The 22132-nt window shown below is 50.6% G+C and overlaps 6 protein-coding genes across 7 annotated transcripts; all 6 read right to left on the bottom strand.

The window, feature by feature from the left end:
- Nucleotides 1-429: 429 nt before the first annotated feature.
- On the bottom strand, nucleotides 430-3761 carry ABB37_00742 (putative mitochondrial hypothetical protein; the record flags this gene model as incomplete). Its single annotated transcript, XM_015797067.1, has 1 exon — nucleotides 430-3761. Exon 1 carries the CDS (start codon nucleotides 3580-3582, stop codon nucleotides 430-432), a length of 3153 nt encoding a protein of 1050 aa, XP_015665075.1. The 5' UTR covers nucleotides 3583-3761.
- A 1899-nt stretch (nucleotides 3762-5660) lies between these two features.
- On the bottom strand, nucleotides 5661-7313 carry ABB37_00741 (mitogen-activated protein kinase (MPK13); the record flags this gene model as incomplete). Its single annotated transcript, XM_015797066.1, has 1 exon — nucleotides 5661-7313. Exon 1 carries the CDS (start codon nucleotides 6831-6833, stop codon nucleotides 5661-5663), a length of 1173 nt encoding a protein of 390 aa, XP_015665074.1. The 5' UTR covers nucleotides 6834-7313.
- Nucleotides 7314-14152: 6839 nt separating this feature from the next.
- Nucleotides 14153-16070, bottom strand: ABB37_00740 (hypothetical protein; the record flags this gene model as incomplete). The annotated part of the gene is made up of 1 exon (XM_015797065.1): nucleotides 14153-16070. Exon 1 carries the CDS (start codon nucleotides 15029-15031, stop codon nucleotides 14153-14155), a length of 879 nt encoding a protein of 292 aa, XP_015665073.1. The 5' UTR covers nucleotides 15032-16070.
- Nucleotides 16071-16840: 770 nt separating this feature from the next.
- Nucleotides 16841-17977, bottom strand: ABB37_00739 (hypothetical protein; the record flags this gene model as incomplete). The annotated part of the gene is made up of 1 exon (XM_015797064.1): nucleotides 16841-17977. One exon carries the CDS (start codon nucleotides 17975-17977, stop codon nucleotides 16841-16843), a length of 1137 nt encoding a protein of 378 aa, XP_015665072.1.
- A 1615-nt stretch (nucleotides 17978-19592) lies between these two features.
- On the bottom strand, nucleotides 19593-20247 carry ABB37_00738 (hypothetical protein; the record flags this gene model as incomplete). 2 transcript variants are annotated; one of them, XM_015797062.1, is made up of 1 exon in its annotated part: nucleotides 19593-20247. In XM_015797062.1, the coding sequence occupies exon 1, from the start codon at nucleotides 20055-20057 to the stop codon at nucleotides 19593-19595; it is 465 nt and encodes a 154-aa protein (XP_015665070.1). In that variant the 5' UTR covers nucleotides 20058-20247. The 2 variants fall into 2 exon arrangements, with proteins under 2 accessions (XP_015665070.1, XP_015665071.1); XM_015797063.1 differs by having other exon boundaries at nucleotides 19593-20141.
- Nucleotides 20248-20531: 284 nt separating this feature from the next.
- ABB37_00737 (hypothetical protein) lies at nucleotides 20532-21641 on the bottom strand (the record flags this gene model as incomplete). Its single annotated transcript, XM_015797061.1, has 1 exon — nucleotides 20532-21641. Exon 1 carries the CDS (start codon nucleotides 21582-21584, stop codon nucleotides 20532-20534), a length of 1053 nt encoding a protein of 350 aa, XP_015665069.1. The 5' UTR covers nucleotides 21585-21641.
- Between the last annotated feature and the right edge of the window lie 491 nt (nucleotides 21642-22132).

Below are 22132 nucleotides of genomic sequence, written 5' to 3'. Positions count from 1 at the left end.
TTTCGTTTCTCCGCACCTGAAGCACTGCAACGACGCGCGCCTGTGTGTCAGTTCGTGGTGTACTGCATTTCGAATGATCAGCGACACGGAGGCGGTACTGAACGAGAGCCAGCCGCTGCTTCCATATATGTGCACTTCTTCACTACTTTTATCGTCGTGTTACCATTCAACGCAAGTGCCTGCGAGATCTTTTCGGCGTACAACACAAAAACACAGAAAAGGATGGAAGCACAGAACCCTGCGGAGTTTAAGAACCAGAAGAAAAAAACGCATAGAGAGGCGTGTGTTTATGTGAAGATCGGGCGGAGGAGAAGGCGCCTTCGCAGCTTTCGCGCCTCGTGTGGAGTCGTTCAGAGACCTTCCTTTTTCCCGAAGGGAACAGCAGCAGTGGGTCGAAGTACGTATGAAAACGAGAGGTGTCACTTCAAGTTAAGACGCAGTCGCACCTGCGGTTGCATCCTCGGCCGTCTGCTGCTTCAAGGCAACGCAGTAACGCAAAAGTCGCTCTTCTATCGCAGCTGCCTCGGTCTGCCGAGTGAGCGCTCTTTGCTGGAACGAAAAGACCGGCTGCACCTCTATCCCACCACGTGCAGAGGCGGAGTCCGTGGCGGGCCCACCCGTCAGCGCCGCGTCCAGCCGCTCCACTTCACGCTCCAACAGCGCAGTGGCAGCGGCCCGTGCAGCAGGCGAGACGCACGACAGGTACATTGTCCGCTCCGCCATCTGCGCGTCGTCGTCCAGCAGCCCCTGGAGTCCTGCCGGCCCCTTCGCTTCCTCCGTTAATACCTGCAGGAGTGCACGCGTCAGATATGCGTCGTAGGCCGCATACCACGCAGAGGGTGCCAGGTGCAGTGCTTCCATCGCCTCTAGGGTGCTTGCGGCGAGCAGCGGCGTACACAACGTATGTAGTTGCCGCTTCTGCTCGCCCTTTCCGTGGGGCGTGCGTGCCCACGTCGCCAACGCTGGTGGCGTAGTGGCAAGTTGGAGGGCCGCACACGTGACGAGGCACTCCTGATACGCGTCTTCGCTTCCGTCACCCGCGAACGGCAGGGGCTCTATGTCGGTACGAAGACCCCGCTGCAGCTCTTCTCGCGCCTTGTCCGACAGGGACCGCACCACTTCCACGTCGTCCTCCGCAGAAGCCAACTCGCCAGCAGCCGATGCCAGCAATACGGCATAGCGCACGTGATCCCCCGACGACCAGCTATGGACGTTGGCCGTCAGCGACGACTGCGCCACGAGCAGCATCAGCGACGGAAAGGATGGGTAACGACTAAAGCGCAGTGCACGCAGCACACTCCACACTTCTGACAGACTCGCCGATACCTCGGACCCTGAAGCTGCGCCGCTGTTCTCTTCCACTGCCGCCACCACGCGTGTCGCGACGGCCTGCTGCACCGCCTGCGAGACTCCGTGCGGCCCGGTAATCTGCAGCATCGCCACGAGAGCACGCGCCGTTTCACCGAGTGAGAAGGCACCACGCATAATCAGCCGCAACGCCACCATCTCCAGCTGCTTGTACGAACTCGGCACAAAGTGACATTGCGCGAGACCCTCGAGAAGCTCTAGCACCACCGTCGTGCTTGGGGCCTGCTGCAAACCGACGCCAACGCTGGTGGACATGGCGGCAAGCAACCGATCAAACTTCGCCTTCACCTGCTGCTCTGACGTCTGACGCATCAAGTCCGCCAGCAGCGGCAGCGCACGCGTGACCTCTTCCAGCGTGAGCCGTGCTTTGCCCAGCGCGGCCTTATGGGCGATGTGCTGCAGAAGATCAGCGCGCAGGCTGTGCGTGCTCGTCGCCAATCGGCTGTTGGCCTCCTCGATGCGGCTGAGCAGCTGTGCTAAGGTGGCAGAAGCGGGCGATTGCAGTCGAGCGAAGCGGAGACCCTGTGCGTTGGCTCTTCCGACCTTCGTGTGCACCCGCACCGCCGGGTGGTTGTGCTCGGCAAATGCCTGCAGATCGACGAGGGGAATATTCGCTTCGTCCCCGCTCAGCAGCGACGCAGCCGGACCGTCGGGCTTGTAGAGCAGCTGTCGGCAGCGTGCGATGGCGAGCTGCGTCAAGTTCTGCAGGAGTCGCCTGTCCGGCGCGTGTGCATCCGCGGAGTCGCTAGCCGCCATGGACGCTTGCAGAAACGCCGCATTCGTCTCCTGCAGCTCCGCTACAAAACGCATGAGCACACACAGCTCTCCCTCGTCCACATTCGCTAAAGCATCGGCGTGGGGAAACAACGAAACAGAGACCAGTCGACCCAGCGCTTTCAAAACATCCGCGTTTTCCACTTCGCCCTTCTCGTTACTGAAACGTAAGATTTGTGAGGCGACGCCCGTACGTGCGTCCGCGGAGACCTCGGCGACGGACTGAAGCACCGCCATCACGCGAATGGCGTCCTTCACGCGTATGAAAACAGGCAGAGTCGACAGCCACGCCTGAGCAGCGACGGTGGAACTATTCGATGAGCCGCCACGCCTCGTGCTGTCATTGGACTGGTATGCAGAAGTAGCACAAGAGGGTGAAAACGCCACCGACAACGGCACCTTGTGATTTGCACACAGGGCCGCGAAAGAAATGAAACGATCTGTTGCGGCTCTCCGCTTGTCTTCGTCCGCGTCTTCTTCGCTGCGGCCAGTAGCCGACATGGCCTGTTCTCCGTCCTCCACGCTGTATGGTGGACGGGGCAAGAGGAGCTCCGAGGCTCCCACTACGCCGATGCACTCCGCCACAACCCGCACCTCGCGCGACAGGTCTAAGGGCGCGAACTCTGCTGCCTCTGCCATGTCATAGGGACGGTGTTTACGGACGGCAAAGGTGGAGGCGGCCTCCAACCAGTTGAGGGCCTCCATCATAGACGCAAGGGGCAGCAGGGGCGCCCCCGTCTCATCACTTTCTCTGCCGTCGCGCATCTCAGACGCGGCCTCCGTCGGCCACAGCAACTCCCGCACATCCTCGAAGCGGTGGCGGAGGGCAATCCAGTGTCGACGGCGACGCGTCTTGCGGTCGTAGTGCTCGTAGTCCGGACCGTTGTTCAGCTCGCCGTACGTCATCGACGTCTTCATGCCGTTGATGTCCATCAAAACGTAGTCTTTGCACAGCTGCACAAATGCGTCGTGCACGCCGCGAAGCTGTTCCGCGTTCACCTCGACGACCACGCCGCTACTTTCCTCGCCGCCGCTCGTCACGCGCACCGCGGCAAGACGTTCGTCCAGCTCGGTTGGCATGTCGTCGTCCAAGTCGCCAACGTCGCTGAAGCTGGTGTCGATCTCGTGCCACCCGGCGGCCGACGCGCCACGCCGGGTTACGGGTGGGTGGGTCAGCTGCGTGACGGGGATGGAAAAGGTGAAGGTGCGTCCTTTGTGGTTCGTGTAGCGCACCTTCGTGGTGCCAGGGATACGCTGGGGGAGGTCCCGCGAGGTACTTTGCTTCACTCGCGGTGCCTTGCCCTGCTCCCTGGAGGAGCCCAGGCGACTGGCTCGCCCACCGATGGAAACGGGCGTGCGTTGACTGACAGTGAGGGCGGCGAGGATGGGCGGCGCCGCTTCTCCGCACGAGGCGAGGCCGCGAACGACGCAGCGTCGCATTCGCGTGGCTGACGCGGACGGAATAGAGGGGCGCGTATGCTGCGCCTTTTCTTTTCTATCTCCCCCCTACACAGAGAAGAGGAGGCTCAGCCGCGCTAAGACAGATTCTTTTGAGGAAGAGATATTTCTTAATCCTTTGTGTGTGCGTGCGTGCGTGGTTTTGCTTCAGCCAAAGCACTGTGGACACGGAAGGAAAACACATCGAAAGACACACCACGGTGGTGTTGATTGACAGAAGACGCAAGAAAGGAGAGGAAGCGGGGTTTGTAAGGACCAGAATATGCTCACGAAATAGAGCGCAACGGGTACAGCAGGAAGCCTTTTCATAATAATAATAATAATAATAATAAACGCCCTATAGAACACATCTGACGCAACAAATATGAATGTCAGCTCAGCCGTTTTTAGGGCCTTCCGGCTCTGCTCGACTACCTGGGTGGATGGCTCTCCGCCGTGCGCGAGCGTTAACGGGCGTTTCACTCTAAGAAAGCGCTGAACAATCGCCGACGCAATACCGTGCGTAACGGTCTCCCGTTCCTCTCCCGTTCTACTCTTTGAAACGCCGCAAAAATATGCCCGAACACACAACGAGGCAGTAAAGAGGAAATAAAAAAAGACCCGAAAGCGGGAACGATGACGCGTATGTATTCAAAAAAAAAAGGAAGGAGGCAACCATCTCACAAAGAACGAGGAAATAAAACGAAAAACGTAAAGGAAAACCCAAAGTTGGGCAAGGAGACGAAAAACAAGAGAAGGAGTCTACAAAACCAGATCTTGAAAAACCGGAAAAAAAGAACATAGGAAAAAGGAATGAGAACGATAGAAGTTAAAGCAAATCTACATCGCTACAGGCGTTGTGCGAATCAATTCCGTTATGCACGACGACAGACCTGTTTGTTATTCTATATGTTCTCAGACACCATGTCTTGAAGTGAACCCCACAAACGGTACTCTAATTTGAGAAGTAACGGAAGCGAATAGGTGGAAAAGGCAACACGGGTAAACAGTATGGCACGACAAGCAGAATCAGAAAATAAGTGAACGAAAAAAATGGGAGCTCGTGACGCACTTATAATAGTAAAAAAATGGAGGGAGGGGGGGGGGGGGAAGAGGTACGGGAAAACTAAACGGGTTTTTTTTTTTGCGAGACTTTTCGCCGTGCAAAGGGCGCTGAAAAGAGACAACTCCGTAACGTCGAGAAACCCAACTGGCACCGTATACAATCTGGGAGGCCTTTCTCTTGCTTTCTTACCGTTGTTGTTGTTGTTTTGCGTGGGAGGAGGAGCCCTGCAGCGAAATGCACGAAAAGAAACTTAAATACAACTCCAGCGCAGACCTCACAACCACCCAGCTCCCCAACGCCAGGTTGGCATGCGTGCGATCTAAAGAGGGTGAAAACAACAACCAAAAAGGAAAACTGTACAGTGAACGCGTAGGCTCTACCACCTTCTACTTCTAGAGCCCCATTCCGTTAGTAATTAATTTGTTCGGATTAACTATATCTTTTTTTTCCTTTACTTGCGAGCGTGCCTCCGTGTTGACCGTCCGGCGTTTCAAAGCTTTAAAACAAAATTAACATAATAAATGAAAACGCGCAAACTATGCATTGTCCGGAGAAAGATCAGAACCATGATAAAACGTACGCTGCAGAGGAGGGATTGCCTTCACAGGTGTAGCCAGGTGGAATACAAAGAGAAGGTTTCCTCTAAAAATGATACTAATAACAAAAGGTGCACAAGAGAAAAGAACTGTAAGCTCTTGGCACTCGTGGGCTGGAAACACAACAACCACAACAAAAGATGTGTAAAATATGATAAGGAAAAGGAAGAGGAGGAAGATGCTCTTCAACCACACACGCACGCGTTTACACTTAAATAAATATAGATATATATATATATATATATATATATATATATACGTTTAAAGAAAAAACAATGTAAGAGTTAAGACACCAGGGAGTTCTTTAAGAAAAGAAACAAAGAACAGATAGCAAGAAGAAAAATCGCTCTTAGAGGAAAATCACCGACAACTGAACGCATCAACCGCAACCACGGCGATCACATCGAAAGCGTCTTGCTCTAAATCCTTGGCAGACTCTGCAGGCTCAGGTTTTCGCCAGATGCGGAGACCGGCGCGTTTGGGCCCGACAGCGGGTGGCCCTGGAGCGATGCGTGAAATGCAGTAGACTTCACGGGCGACACCCCTTCAATCACCGGCAGTCGCCGGTTCGAAGTCAACGTGGTGTTCAATGACGGCACCGCGTTATTGGGGTTCTTGCGAGGGCTGCTGCTAAGGCCGAGGGTCGCAACGCCGTCCGGCACCGCGCCGGGGAAGCTGGAAATGCTGTGGTGCATGCGACGACTCTTTTTGTCCGCCTCGCGCAGAGTGCTGAAGTACGGATGGCGTAGCGCCTCCTTCGCGGTGCAGCGGTGCTCGTCGTCGTAGGTCAACAGCTTTTGCATCAGGTCGAGCGCCTCGGGCGACACGTGTGGCAGCAGTTTTGCTAAACCGGTCCCCTGCTTATTGGGGAAGTCGAAGTCCATGTGGCTGCCGAACTTCTTCAGCCGGTCTAGCACCTCCGATGGCGGCGTCCCGAGCACGTTGTGAATGCGGTGCACCTGATCTAATTCACTGGTGCCGGGGAACAGGGGGAAGAGGGCGATCATTTCAAAGAAGACGCACCCGGCACTCCACAGGTCCATCTTGTAGGTGTAGTAGCCGTCCGTCAGAAGGCACTCCGGGGCGCGATACCACCGCGTGGAGATGTACTCCGTCAGCGGCTGCTTCGAGTACACGCCCTTGCACGACCCAAAGTCGGCGATCTTCAAGTTACCCTCCCCGTCGAGGAGCAGGTTCTCCGGTTTGATGTCGCGGTGGAAGACACCGGTGCGGTGCGCGTGATCGAGGCCTTTGAGCAGCTGATACATGTAGGAGCGCACTTTCTCCTCGCCCAGGTACTGCTTTCGACCCTTGATGAGCTCGTACAGGTTCATGTCCAGCAGCTCCAACACCAGCGCCAGGCGGCCCGTGCTCCGGTCGAACAGGACCTCGATCAGGTCCACAATGTTTGGGTGGGGTTGCAGGCGCCGCACCGCTTGGATCTCGCGCAGACGGTTCACCTGCTCTTTTGACTTGAAGGCCTTCTTCATGCATTTGATCGCAACAAACTGCTTCGTCTTCACGTCTTGCGCGCGCAGCACCTCGCTGAAGGTGCCCTCGCCTTTTTTCCCTAGAATTTGATACTTCTGCATTGCCCTATCTGCGTTTGTGGGTCTGTTCGCGCAGCCGCGTTCAAACGAAAAAAAAAGGAAAGGGGAAAAATACAAAAATAAAAATGAAATGACCGATTCGCTTTAGAGGTATGATCAATCGTTCGATGCAGTGCAGTTCACCTACGCTGTACTGCGGTTGGGACGCTGCGCAGTCAAACGTCAGAGAATCGTGTATGATGTGGAAAGGAAACAAGACAAGAAAACAACAACAAAAAAAGAGAACGTGTCAAAACCTGTGTGCGCTCGTCAACGTGAAGGCGCGCGAGAAGGCTCCTCTCTCTCTCTCTCTCCTCCTTCTCCTTTTCGTGCAGCGAACAATTTATGCCAGTTTGTCTGAGGAGAAAACAAACAAACGCAAGCAACTGTGAACAATGCTTCAAAGTGTTTTATAGACCGTTGGCTTTGAAAGCGTGTATTGTGCCTCAAAGCCACCGCCCGCAGATGCCACTACCGACTACTTTGACAAGTGGCGCCGAGGGAAAGCGCACACCGAAGCAAACAGAAAGAGATACAAGATAGAAAGAGGAAGAGAAAAAGTTTTCGTTGCTATTTGAATGGTTCAAGGCAGTCTGCGCACACGAGGAGAGAATGAAAAGGCTTAACACCGCCTTCAATTGCGTAAACATCCAAAAATTATTGTGGTCCTCCACGAGCCACCATTTCGTGCCTTCGTCGCAGCATCAGAAGAAGAAGCGCCGTGAGCTGCAGCCGTTGTCGGGGAGACTTACGGCAAAAAGCAAAGATAGCACCGAATGAACAAGAAGAAGAATTCCTTCTCGCAGCTATTGATTGTCGTGCTTCATCCCAGCATTCCGATGTCTGCACTAGCTGCACCACAAATCAAGAAACCAGAAGGTTTTCCTCTTGGCTCTTCTTAACTGGCACTGTCTGATGCGACTTCCTCTTTTTTTAGCTTTCTTTTTTGACATATTTTTCTTTTCGATTTGCTTTGTCGTTACTCATACTTTGGAACGCAATAAACTGGATCGTTTGAACTCTGTAATAATAAACAATAAATAAATAAATAATAATAACCGTTGCAGAAATAAAAAGATTACTTCACCTAGATATATATACGTATATAACAGGAAGAAGTGATAATGTTTTCATATAAATGCAAGTTGGCAAATTAGTATGATTACCTTTTCCTTTAAAAAACAAAAAAAATGCGTTTGCTTTTAAAGCAAAGACGAGAGAGAGATAGAGAGAGAGAGAGAAACGATCTTTTTTCCTATTTCAAAAAAGTTCTGCTTTTTGGTTTAGCGTCTGTCGAAATTTTGTGTCCCTGTCTCACACCGAGTCGATACAGCCAATATTCCTTGAAGAAAAAAAAGTAATAACAGTAACAACAGCAGGCGTGAAGAAGGAAAAAAACTTACGACAACTCTTCACGCAGTAGCAACTAGAGAAAGTTCCTACGTACGTAGAAAGAAGAGAGCGGAGGTTAGAAAAGCTGCTATTGGCTCGCATCGCAAACACGCACTTCTGCTGACGTCGGACCAGAGAGCTGACTCACAACAAACAGCAAAACAAAAAGTAAAAACCCAGAAGCGTCCTTCTCAATGTATCACATATTTCTTTGCGAAAACGAAAATGCGTCACAAAGGGAGAAAAAGAAAGAAAGAGAAAATAGAGACGATCGCGTTTACGGAGATGATGAGAACGGAAGCAAAAAAGGAAAAATAGAAATACAAACGTAAACCAAAAACCACATGCACATCGCCGCGCACCGTCCAGCGGTGGAGCTCAAAGAAAAAGGTAACAAAGACGCGTATTCAACACTTTTCCTGTTTCGAGACAACCAAAAAAAAAACATGCTTTTGGTAACCGCTGAGTAAGAAAAGGGCCTTAAGGAAAGCATTGCACAGAGGCACAAACAAATTCAAAGGAGGGAAAATTCTTAGTCGGTTCTACTATGTAGCGCAAGATGGGAGAAGGGAAGAGAAAGAGAGAGACAGTTAAGGAGATCCTTAATTAGGCGGATCGTGTCGCTGGATTTGTACCTCAGCGTCCATGTAAAGGTTTTTATTTACTCATTCCATGTTCAGTAGGTTTTCTCAGCATATATCAAAGATCAATAGAAACTTACAACTCTTCACTTACGAATGGGAGGTTTGCCTTCCTTTCATCTTGAGGCTTTTTCAACTCGCGGGGAGGAAAAAGGGGTGGGATGGTGGGAAAAAGAAACGGATCCCGATAGCAGAAACCGACTAAGAGGAGGAGAAAGAGAGGAGAAGTAGAAAATATAACAACGAGAAAGTATCAGCTCCTTTCCAATTTTCCTGTCGCAGGCTTTCAAAAAAAACGTCTTTGCAGCTGTTATTATATTTTCGCCGAAGAAATCACTAAAAGAATCCCTTCAGTGCAGAAATAAAGGGAAGACGCGTGTGCGCCCTCGTCGCATCGCCACACGCGAGGGGGGGGGGGGACGGGGACGGAGAACAAAGGAGATAAGATTTGACATTTCGTGTACAGACACAAAAACCGTTGTCGAAGGCTCAAAAAAAAAAAAAAACAGAAGCTGATGTCACACAGAGAAAGAAAAACTTGCTTCGTTTCTCCCTGATCATTCTGTTGAGCTTCTAAACAAAGCGGTTTGGACAGCAAGCTTTCGTGAACCGCTTTCGTGGCTACATACATGCAATTCCAGGACTGAGCTATGAGAGCGTATTACACGGGAATAACCACAACGGGAAAAAGATACAACCAATAAAACGTAATATATATCACAGAAAGCAGCTGTCTCACATCAGCAAACAACAACCAGTAGTGGGCAAATAATACAAGACGATAAAAAGAAAACCGACGAGATCGAAAACCATGTTTATGGTTTTCCTGAATATTTCAACCTACACTGTTGCTATGTTGAAGAATGAGAGAGAGAAAAAACGGGGAAAATAGTAAAATAAAGATGAAGAAGATAATTTTAAATGGGCTACGCCTAACCCTCAATCTAGAAATATCAGCGACTGAATCCCAGCCGTCTCATCCACTGTCACCTGTCAGATGAGAGATCAGTAAAAAAAAAACCTTCGTTTTTTGTACTTTAAAAAAAGGTAAAGGTTTTTTTTGTTGTTGTTTAGCATTACTCGATATCCATTTAACAGGTAGTTTAATTTCGTCAACGTCTCTGCCTGGCTCTCGTCGCAGAAGAACCGAAAAAAAAAAACGATGGCAAAGCCGGAGAAAAGCATCGAAACTGCGCATGGCCTTCAGAGTCTTCGCGACGCTCACGAGCACAGACTATAAAGAACAAGAATGGGAAGTCAGTAGATCTGCAAGCACAGCATCTTTTTCTTTTTTTTCTTCTTTTGGTCACAATGTGCAACTCAATGTGATTAGTACCTATAAACAAAGATAGTTTCTGCTTTGAAAAGCAGCTACTTTCTGAGCTTGACATTTTCTGTTAAACATTCCTGCTACCCCACTATCATAAGAGTTCTTTCCTTGTAGTTTGGTCGCGACTTCCCAAATCCAGAATCGATCGCATGGGAAATGTAAACAAGAAAAACGTTTCCTCGCCGTCTCGTAAAAGATGCGAATCTCCAAGATTAATGAACATGGAAGAAAAGGGAAAAAAAAAGAGAAGGGAGACACATCAGCAGAAAAGCATTTTTATACTTTTCGATTCACATTCACGCAGAAATCGGGGTCATAAATAATAATAATAATAATAATAATAATAATAATAATAATAATAAAAGAACTCACGTGCTCAAAGAGGGGTTTCTTACAACCAAAAAGGCATAAATTGAAAAAGAAAGCGAACGAGGGGGTGTTAGAAGAAAAACAACAAAAACAAAAAAGGAAGCAGAACCAAAGGAAAACGGAGGAAACGTTTTTTGTTTCTGCTGTTGTCTGCTCTTTTCGGTTTCAATGTTCCGTCGTCGCCTTCGTGTAGGACAAAAGGAAAAAGAAAAAAAAACATATATGCGGAATACATGAGGTCGAGATATCATCCACTGGAGATCCACAAGAACACTCTTCAACGTGCTTTGAACAGACAGCTATTCTTAACTTGGCGTATTCAAGGCGATGCAAAAAAAAAGTTTTTATGCTACTGGTCGAGCACCTCTACGGAAAGCTATTGAAGAAAAATTGTCTGAAGAGAGAGGTCAAAGCGACGTAGGGAAAAAAGAGGAGAAAAAAAAAACAGCGTTAAAGTCATCAGGTATCACTAAATAAAATAAAAATCAATTTAAAAGAGAACAGAGCAAAAGTAAAAAGGTAGTGTTAGCTAAACTAGGACAATTCTTGAGGCAACACAAAAAAAAGGTACGAATCCGAGAATCTGAGATGGCAGACGTGGAGGAGAGGGAAAAAAAAAAGAACAGAGCGAGCGCTTGGCAGCCGTAAAGCCAAAGAAGGTAAAACGTAGATCTTTAGCAATCACACAATGGAAATAATCGCAATGACAACTGTGGGAAAAAGAAACAAATAGTTTTGATCAGAGACACATCAAGAAGAAAGAGAAAAAAGACAAAACACCAAACGTTGATGTGCATTTTTTCCAGAAACAGCGTTACTTCACTCTTAATACTTGCATCGTTGTTTATCTTTGACGGTTTCTACTCTCTGAACCAACGGTTTTTCTTCTTCTTTTGAAGAGATTGATCAATTACACTGGGGGTCTGCCTTGATGCAGAGAAAACCAAAAACAGATCACATAATTTCCTTTGGAGCAGGAAGAAAACTTTTCAAAAAAAAAAAAACAGGTCAACCTTCGTGCTGTGAGCGTTCGGCACTCGTGTGAAACTTGACGAAGCAAAACACGGAACGAGAATTACCTCGAAACAAGTAACGCATTTCGCAACTGCAAAAAAACCTACGCTGACACAGCTGTAAAAAGTGCGAAAGCAAAAGACGAAAATGCTCTTATTATTATTTTTTGCCGAGCCCTCCTCTCATCCTCCTTTCTTAAGAAAGAGTTACTGTAAAACAATAAAAACAAGGAGGGAGCCTATCCTCTCAGAAGAGTCTCGCCAGGTGATATTTGGAGAGGAAAAGTGACAGAAACCTTAAAAAAAAACGTTGATCAAAATACACCAGAAGAAAAAGAAAGGACAAGAACTTATGCTAAACCAAAAATGAAGAAGAAACGAAAACTGCGAGAGCCAGTACAACGGTGCCGGAGGAAAACGCGGGGGAAAATAATTACGACAAAATGAAATTCACTGGGGGGCTGCCTTGTCGCAAAGCGTACTGGCAGAAAGGTACAGGAAGTGAGCGCGGTGCAAGGCATTTTGAGGAGGACAGTGATAGTAGTGAGACGAATAAAGAAGAGGGGTCTTTTCTTTCGGCGATGCACGGCTTTTTTCTTTCGGCCACGCGTTACTCGAATCACCACCACTACCAGAGCCTCCGAGAGTGTGGAGAAGAAGAAAAAGAAGTCACGAGACAGTGGACATCAATGAGCACCGAAGAGTTTGCCGGTGAGGTTTGAGCTCGAGGGCCGGGGGCGAAAAAGAAAAGCCACATTCACCAGCGAAAACAAACGCGAATAAAACGCGGCGTCGAACATTCCTCGTCTCCGCATGACACCACGTCACTGAGAAGGGTTCCGCAGTAGCTAAACAACAAGGAGGGGGGGAACGAAAAACACGGAAGGAAAAGCTCATATACAGGAAACAACGATGCCGATTGTGATACAAAGACATTGCGATACGAAGGAGTGGGGGGGGGGGGGGGGTGGATGACTGCGAGACGCATCTATTTTCTTCCTCTTGGTGGCTAGATGCTTTGCTGGCACCCTCTTTCGTGTCTTTCCTTTTTTTTTTGCGATTGTCAACCGTCGACGGTGCCTCGGCATGCGTGCAAACTAAAACAGCACCCGCACGACAACAACAAAACCTAATCAAAACAATGAATAAATACGCACACAGGAAGTGAAGAGGACGGTGGTCTTCTCCATTACGAAAAAAAAGAGAAAGAATCCACTTTTGCTCTCATCACATCTTCTCTTCTTTCCTTTCTTCCTGTTTCAGAGGATTATCAATATACACCACACGCGGGCTTTTGACACGTTGATATTGTGGATGAAAGATCGTCGCTGTTTGTGCCAAGGCGCAAGCAGCAATGGTAGCCCGTGGGCGGCCGTTTATATCAAAAAAAAAAGAAAAGAATAAGAAAACGCGACTCACTAAGCCAGCGCTCCATCTCATGCGTCCAGCATTGAATAGGAAAGCACGCCAGGACACCAGCTAGAGCTCACGAAGAGTAAAGCATCGAAGAGACATACACGAGCAACATGAGATGGTACACAAATAATAATAATAATAGAAAAGAAAAGCTGAAGCAAAAAGGGCATCACAAAGGAGAACGTTGATATATATAAATACATATAGATGAACACACATCATAGTAGTAATAGTAGTACCAGTAAAAGAGCAAAGGCGCAGCACATCACATTTCGTTTTTTTTTTTGGGGGGGGGGGTTTGGCCTTTGTACCTTGTACTAACGCCTTCTGCCTTACATCGGCGTACGCTTTAAAGGAGTTCACAGAGATATGGTAGAAAAGAGTCACAAAAAAAAACAAAAGAGAAACAGAAACAACAACAACAACAAAACAAAGAAAAGAGATATAAAAAACCGGAACGAAAAGATACAGAAAAAAAATGAGTCGGAAAACAAACGAAAAAAAAGAATGGGGGAGGGGAGGGGAAATAGTGCAGATACTGAAGAGGCTGTGAAGCATTGTATCCGCGCACGAACGCGCAAAAAAGAAAAGGAAAAAATGAATAAAACAGAAATCATAAACAGGAGACAAAGTGAAGGCACACCGTGGCAGTTCGCAAAGGGGAGGAGTAAAAAAAAAACCAAATTCGGAAGTTACGGACGATGAAGAAGACATATAAAGAGTTAAAACGACAGGAGAAACTAACGCGCACAGCGGAATGATGTGCATTGGCAATGAGAGTAACCACTATCGGGATGATAGAGGTAAAAACGGTAAAGAGAAACACGATGAAAAAAAAAATGAGGTACAAAACAGGGCTGTTCCTTCAACCCGCCAGCTCCGACGAAGCACTTCGCTACAAACACACGCATACACAGATCGAGAGAGGATGGAGGCAAAAGAAACCGTAGTAGTTGTTCGATGTACATGAGTGTGCTTCCTTTTACTTAACACCAACTAATACTTTATTTGCTGCTTCACCTCCCTCTTACATGTGTATGGATGACTGAACTGGCTTTGGGTGCTTTGGCGGAGTTGTGTGCCCGCATTTAACCTTCGCTCGGTTAGCGGAAGAGAGAGATATATGAAGAAGCAAAGGATGCACATCACATGGTACACAAACTACGCCTGGATATCCAGAGACGTGACGGAGCCGTGGCGAGTCTTCTTCGCACTGGCATCGTCCAGAAAGGAGCGGTTGCGCTGACCGCGGTGCAACGGCTGCGTGACGTCGGTGCTCATCGTCTCCTGAATCTCGTCCAGGTAGGCGAACCAGATGCGGCAGCGGTACACGTCAAAGAGCGCGCGCTGCAGGCGTCGGAAGTCGACAAAGGAGCGCGTCGTGCGGGAGATGATGACCGTGATCTTCTTGCCGTCGAGCTGGAACATGGCGTCCTCCACGTGGGCCGGGCAGTCCACCTGGGCCGCGAGGGTGCGCATCGTGCGCAGCGCCTCCTGCTCCTTCAGTGAGCGCTCCGCGTGCTTCGCCTCGTCCTCGGCACTAGCACGGCGCAGCACGGTCTGTGGACGCGGCCCACCCTGCATGAGGCAGGCGTCACCGACGATGCCGAGATCCACGCCGCGGTCGCCCTCGACGACGACCTTATCCCCGGCGTGCAGCGCGAAGGAAGCACGGAAGGGCTTGCGCCCGTACTTGAAGGCGATCCAGACAGGCGTCTGCGGAGAGAAGGTGGCGGGCGCCTTCGGCACGAAGAGGGCGGACGACACGGGGGAGTAGTCGCTGATCCCGCCGCTGGACAGCGCGGAGTCCGAGATGGAGCGCGCCGGCGACGGCAAGTTCCAGATGCTCGGCGGCGATTTCGCGGCGCGGGTGTGGCAGCAGACAAAGGCCGCATCGGCAGGGGAAGCGGGAGTGATGAGGCTTGCCGCGTATGGCTCGTGGCGGTACACCCTTACCTGACCGCTGAGGCTGCTGGGGACGGAGGTCTGCGAGGAGTTGGCGGACATCGGGCTCTTGGCCATCATCGGGGACATCATCATTGTCACCTAACTAAGAGAGAGAGAGGGTGGAGGAGGAGGATTTGTTCTACTTTCTGGGGCCCCTGCTTCGCATGCTCCCTCAGAGTACAACATATCGGTCATTACTTGCATTATTCATAGTCAGTGGCGAGACCAGCTACCGCGGGGGAACTACCCGACTAGTTCCGCTCGCAGCGCTGGGTTAGATACAAACTAAGGTTTAGAAAAAACTAGGGAGAGTCACGGCCAAGTAATCCGCAGAACAACGGACAGCAAGGGAAAAACACAGTCAAAACCCCCGCTCAACATTTTGTTAAACCAATACTCGGCCGGACCTCCATCTCTTGTGTTAATGATCCCGTGGCCATTTGCCCAGGATCGTGGTGAAAAGAATACAAACGTCCAGGAGCAGTTAACTAGGCACCCTTAATTAGGCAGGTAACCTTCGCTCCGACTTAGGACAACAATGAGAAAGAAAATAACGGGGAAAAATTTCAAAACCCCCGAAAGATTTAAGAAAGAAAAAACTCAGAGAACGATGAGACCCGATAAACGATTAACAAAAAACAATAACTGGACTGGGTGGGAGTATGAACAAGAAAAAACTTTGTCAAGTGACCAAAACGAAAGCGCTAGGCTTCACGAAATGTGTAAAAATATGTAAAAAGGGAGAAAGGGGGGAGAGAGAGTAGATGCATTGGCAGGGAGAAAGGTAGATTCATTCCAACTGACCCGAAGGGATCACACTCGACACGCCTGAATCACTCCAGATTAGGCTTCGTCTTGGACGTTTGTGTGTGTGTGTGGAGGGTGTCTGTGCAGCACTTGTTCTTGGGTGGAAGATGAAATAGACTTTTTGCGGTTGGGCGTTGAGCAATCACCGTAAGTTTCGCTGGCAAGACGAAAAAAAAAAGAGACGGAAGGGGAAAGGTTCGCAACTTGGCAGCAGAAAACGGAAGGAGAACACAAAGAAACGCAGTTGATGAGGTGGGAAAAACGGGGGTGGAAAAGGGGGTTGGGGGTTGCAAGTAGTTTGTTGAAGATGATAACGTATTACACTGGGGAGTGGGGAGGTTTTCAACCAGTCGTGGTGTGGCGTATGGTTTGATTTCGCGGGACGCGACATACATCGCGGTCGGGCGGTTTGGGATGGGTTGTGAGGTCAAGTGGGGTAGAAGAAGATGACACGGAGAAACAGTAGCAGAGGTGCAGCGAGTTCATTTGACGCATGGAAAGGAGCCACGTGTAGCGAGTGAGAGCGACAGTGAGTGGATCGATGTGTGTGGAGCAGAGCTGAAGGAGCTGCAATGCCGCTTCCAGGGACGTTGCAACCACCGACCATGAGTCAAAGGGGTATTTTTTCAGCAGAACAAAAAAGAAGAACACTTACGCACACAGGCGCTGCGAAGCTTCAGAACTAATTACTGCCTCAAAAGGAGACAGAAAGACCGTCTTTCTTATGTCCTTCTGACGTCGGAAAAACAGGAAAAACAAAAGAGAGGAAAAAAGGTATCAGTCACGCACCTTGCCTTGTGAGAAAAAATCCTGTATTAAGACAAACACAAGAGGGGGAAAAAACATTATCATTAGCTACGCAACAAAATAAAACGCAAGTTGTCGCCGCCGCGACGCATCAGTGCAACCGTCGCTGTTTACGATGAAGCCCAGAGAAAACAAAAACACCTTCTTTTCAAGCGACTGCTCCCGTCATCCGGGAGTGACTATCGCAGCAAATTTCACCTTTCTCTTTCTTCGTTTGCCTTTTCCGTCGCACGCAACACTCCTCATTAGAACAACAATAAACCACCTCGTTCTTTCCCTTGGCTTCTTTTAGCTCGTCTTCTTGGCCACCGTTTCGCCTGCTGCGGGGACTGCCGCGGCGAGGTACGGGCCGCTGCGTGGCCGCTCCTGCGATGGAGTCGCCGCCTCCGCCTCGTTCTGGTCATCCGCCCGCGTCTCCTTCCCAAGCGGACCCTCGACCGCCGCCGCCGCCTCGTCCTGCGCTTCCACAACGACGACGTCCTGCGCCGCCCCGCGACTCGCCTCCGCCGGCCACTCCTCCCTCCATGTGTTCGAGCCCGGCCACGGTAGCCAACGAATGCAGAGCTGCAGCTGCCACGGCGCACCCGTCTCGCTGTGGTCGATAATCTTGTACGTCGCGATCATGCAGTAGGCGGCGACCAAAATGTCATCGGTGTAATGCGACCGCGAGGCCAGAATGCAGTAGAAGCTCGCCGGCAGCAACACGCCCACCCACACACGCAGCGCCCACGGGTGCAGAAAGGGGCTGTACTCCCACACCAGCATGAAGGTGACGCAGAGAATCATGGTGTGGCCGCTGAACATGAGGTCGCCGCAGTGGATGGCGCCACTGCCCAGCGTCACCAGCGTTAGAATGATGTTGAGCAGCGGATGCTCGATCGGCACGGGACGCTGGCAGTGGTTGTCGGTGGCCGGGTAGGCGGTCGCCATGATGACAAACGCGCGGAAGAACATGACGACCGCGTACGACGTCAGGAAGCGGATGGCCATGATCTTGTAAACCCCCCGCAGCGGGTGCGGACGCCGGCCCGAGTCGACCACGCCAAAGACGACGCGGTTTACGAAGCGTCCGACTTTGGGGATGCGCTCAAGAAAGGTGAAGCCGGGGAGGCCGTGCACGTGGCGCTCCAGCAAAAACAGCTTGAAGGCCACAAGCACGGTGGTGACGTTCAGCAAGCCAATAATGATGTCTGTCACAGGCTCCAACGCCCGCCACAGCGGAATCCACTCTAACAAAAAGTCTGGCAGCGGGCGCACCTCCTTTGGGTCCGGCATCCGCGCATTGGTCACGACGATGCCGGCGCCGAGAATCAACACCGTGATGAGGAGAAAAGGAATGAAGCGCAGCAGCTGCGTCCAGAGCGGGAGGGGTTGCTTGTACCAAGGAAGCGGGTGCTCCTCGTCCGCCTCGTGCAGCGCTGGCATCTCGACCACGGTGGTTTGGCTCGCTATTCTTCGTGAATACAGGAGATGGGAGTTGTGCCACGAGAGAAGCGGTTCGGAGGCGGAGGCGGAGGTCGGGGAGCTCGAGACCGATGGCGAGAGGCTGAGCTCTCGCCGCCTAACGGCCGCCACTTTCGTCGATGGAAGCTGCAGAAGAGGGAGAACCAGATCAAGACGCCACAGCTTTCCCCGATACTGAAAAGCTGAGGTGCTCACGCACGCAGACACCCTCAAAACGCACACACGGAAGAGAGAAAGGTGCTCGCTGAGTCAAAACAGAAGTGTACGCCGCTCCGCAACCCACGACCACAGTTGTGTACTCTTCTGTAAAAGAAAGAAAAAGTATTTGTAAACAACTAGGGAGAATTGTATTATTATTATTGGTACACAAGTACCCGTCAATTGTCACGCAACAGACAAACACACGCAAGGAGAGTTGAGGAGCAGGTGCAGTAAAAAGGAGAGGAGACTCGCAATGACGCAGAAAACGCCCTATTACGCACGGTGCGATAAAACTGCGAAACGGCGTGAGAGATTGTTGTGTGGCTGTGGTTGATATATATATAGTAGGTGTACGAGACAGCAGCTTTGATTGTAGTCCTTCTCCTCCTAAAGAAGGCAACCACACAATTTTACTTTCCAAATAAATAAGGACGAGAGAATATGAACGCTTTGCGCGCTCAAGGGAAAAAAACCCACAGAAAAATGAGTTTCTAAGTTGCAGTTTGCTTCCCATCCACATTAAAAAAAAGGGCGTGCAGCGGATAGTCTTGATTCACGCCTTCTTCGTTTGCACTTCAACAGTACGAAAAGGGCAAAGAAAAACAATGCGAATGCCTGAAGGGAAAGGCTTCAACAAGCAGCAGCGATGACGATGATTTGTGCTCTTCATCAGTGCGAAAACAGAGAAACAGTCGGAGACGGTGAGATAGAATATATATATATTTTGTTAAGCGAACGTTGATGGGCATGCAAGTGGCTGCATAGCGTGGCGCTGGTACGCACCTGACGCGAGTTTAGTGCGTAATGAACGGCGTAGCATTCTCTCTCCGTTCGTGTGAGGCATCAAGTGTGCGCTGCCTCAGCGTGGCAGGAGCTCACCACCTTTGTACACTTTCAAGTCGACGGCATTACATCGTAGTCGTCCGCATGCCCTCTCCCTGCTAGAGTGCGACTTGATCGTGCTTTCCATATCTGTTTAGTTTGGTAGTTTGGTTTGTACTGAAGAGAAGTGTCCACGCCAGACACAGATAAGGTTCGGTAACGGCAATAGAAAGCGAGGGAGGTGCAGCGAAGACGAGAATCGCGCCCACATACACAACAACAACAAAAAAGAAACACGAATGAATCGGGATGCCGTCAGTTGGCGACGGGTCACCCCTGCACACACCAATAACAAGGGATGCTCACGAGGCCACGAAAACCATAGCAACCGCATTCAGAAGAGCAACACTAAAAATGAGTGGAACCTTGACAGCAGCTGTTTTTGAAAAAGTATGTATCTACTACGCAGTCAGATGTGCTTTTGCTCTCCCATACATACGATAAAGGAGGCAGAGAGAAACAGAAGATGACGCAGACACCGACAGCTGTCACGTTACACGCGTTTTCGGACTTCCTCTCGGCCTTGCCGCGCCGTCTTTTTCAGAGATTTGGCGGCGCCTTTTCGCTCCCTCGCTGGATTCCTCTTCTGTGTCGTTGCAGGCGGCTCCGTCACCGCATTCGTGCTGGTCGGGGGTGCGGTCGGCGCAGGAGGCGGCTTCGGCGTCCCATCTTCCTCAGGAGACTTCGTCGGCGCCGCAGTGGTGGTCGTCGTGGTCGTCGTGGTGGTGGTCGTCGTGGTGGTGGTCGTGTTTGCATTCCTCGCCTCACGAGAGTACTGAATCTCCCGCTGAATAGAAATGGTGGAAGCGATGAGAAGGCAAATGAGCACCGCGGCGACGGGGATGATGTGACCGTAACGCAGCAGCACCGCGTTGGCCTTCAGGCGAGTTCGTTGGTAGGCGGCAGCAAACGCCGGCTGCACGTTGAAGGCAGACGACTCATCGTTCTGTGGCATCATTTTTTCTTCCTTTTCAGAAAACGACTTCCTCTTCTTGCGTGAAAAAATAATTCAAACCCTTCCAGTTTGTCTTCGTGCGTTACTGACAATGTGCACGTGGACAAAGAAAAAAGAAAAGAAGGTGCGAGGGTGAAGGAATGAGAAGAAATACGACGACGCGGAAGCGCCTCGAAGTGTCACTATGGACTCTACAAGGACCGGAGAAAGGAGGGGGGAAAAAGAGGTAAGTGTTCCACTGATTTCAAACGTGAAAAGCCAAAGGAGCTTTCGTGCGGTTCTCCCGTTGGCGGAAACGCAAAAAAGAAAGATTGCTGTGTGTTTCATGTAAGCGACATTTATAAACACCCGTAAGGCAATCCGTGTGATGCTGGCAAGCGCGATTTACTCCGCCCCGCGCCAATGAGAAAAAAGGAGAACGGTAAATCGGCACATCCTTCTGAACAAACATAATCAAAACACCAAACGAAAGTAGCTTCAAACTACATCTTCAGCTTCTGTGCGCTCCGTCTTGCGCAACTCCGAGCACCGCAGCCGCTTGTTCATCACATCTACTAGCACCAGCGCTGTCTCCGCAGCTCGGCCAGACACGCTCGCGTTCAGCTGTCCAAACGCACGGCACCACTGGTCCGGCTGTACCTTGCGAGCGAGCGGGTAGGGTCCGGTACTTGGCGCTCCAAGCAGCGGCACCCACCGAGTGTGAATAGAAACGTCGTTGATGGCGCGCAGGAAGAAGAGCGTGGCAGCCGTCACTTCCTCCGGTGCGACCACGTCAGAGTCACACGACGTCGACCCGTCAGCCGCCGTCTTCTTCAGCCTCGCTGTGTATTCCGCGTAGAGCCGCACCACTTCGTCCGGCGTGCAGACCCGTGCCAGCCGCTTCGCGTTTGCCTTATTGTTGACGGCCAGCACGCAGAGGGCACGGATGCTGACATCAAATGGGATGACGTTGTGCAGCATCTTGTCGTAGAGAGCGTGGCACAAAGTATCAGAGTCGAAGTCCGCGTCGTTGCGCATGACAAGCGGGGAGGCGGAGGAGGCGCCAGCGGAAGTCGATCTCCCAGCAGCCTCAGCCGCAACGGACGGGGTCATCTCCGTGTCCTTCGCCTTCGCAAAACTGTTTACATTTAGGTTTGCCCACGAGTGGAAGATGTCGGCGATGTAAAAGTACGGAACTTCTTCCGACGCGTGCTCCTCGAGGAACGCGATCTGCTCCGGCACCGCACACTGCCGTAGCACCTCGTCGAAGGTCATTCGGTCAGACACCGCCGCCTCCGTGTAGCCCTTTTCCATCAGCTCAATCATCGACTTGAGCGTTTCCTCGGGGTAGCCGTACTTGTCCACGAGGGAGGCGGGTAGCAGGCGCTGCGTGTACATCTGCAGCTTCAGGTTGTGCACGTTCAGCCAGCGCTGCGTCACGTCACCGAGAAGTTGGTAGTGCTCCACGGCCGTGAAGGCACCCCAGCCGATGCCGAAGCCAATGAAAGGCACGCCCACGTTTTTCAAGAGACGCTTCGCTGCATTACTCATTTGGTATTTTTCAGTTCTTTGCGTGGGTGCTGATGGGTGTGTCTGTGATCACGATCTACCGTTTATGAGGGGATGGAAATGGAAGCAGAAACACAAGAGAGCGCGAGAAGTAAACACAGAATTAGAGTGGATCAAGAATAATCGGTTGCGGTATATCATGCTTGAGTGAAGAGGGAAAAAAAGATACTGAGCTTATACCGAACCACTTCATGTATGAGCCACGGAGTAGCCCAGCTCCATCACCATGCTGTTTGAAACTCAAACGAGAGGAAAACACAAGGGCTTGGACAATCTGCCTCTCGCAGCTAAAAAAAAAAGGGATCGCGCAAACCAATGCGCGCAACTTTCCCCTGCGCGTAAGCCGCAGTTGAAAACAAATACATTCTATTTATTTATTTACTTGAAAACTGGATTCAAGAATAGAGAGGTGTTACTTTAAAGCATGGATGAAAAATAGGATTTAATAAACGCCACGTAGTGCACCGCTAGACGTGGTCCTTCTTTTGACTCAGTGTTGCTCATCCTTCGCAGCCGACGAACTTCCCGTC

The sequence above is a fragment of the Leptomonas pyrrhocoris genome, assembly GCF_001293395.1.
Source record: "Leptomonas pyrrhocoris isolate H10 chromosome Unknown, whole genome shotgun sequence".
Taxonomy (NCBI): domain Eukaryota; phylum Euglenozoa; class Kinetoplastea; order Trypanosomatida; family Trypanosomatidae; genus Leptomonas; species Leptomonas pyrrhocoris.
This window is presented reverse-complemented; position numbering and strand designations above follow the sequence as displayed.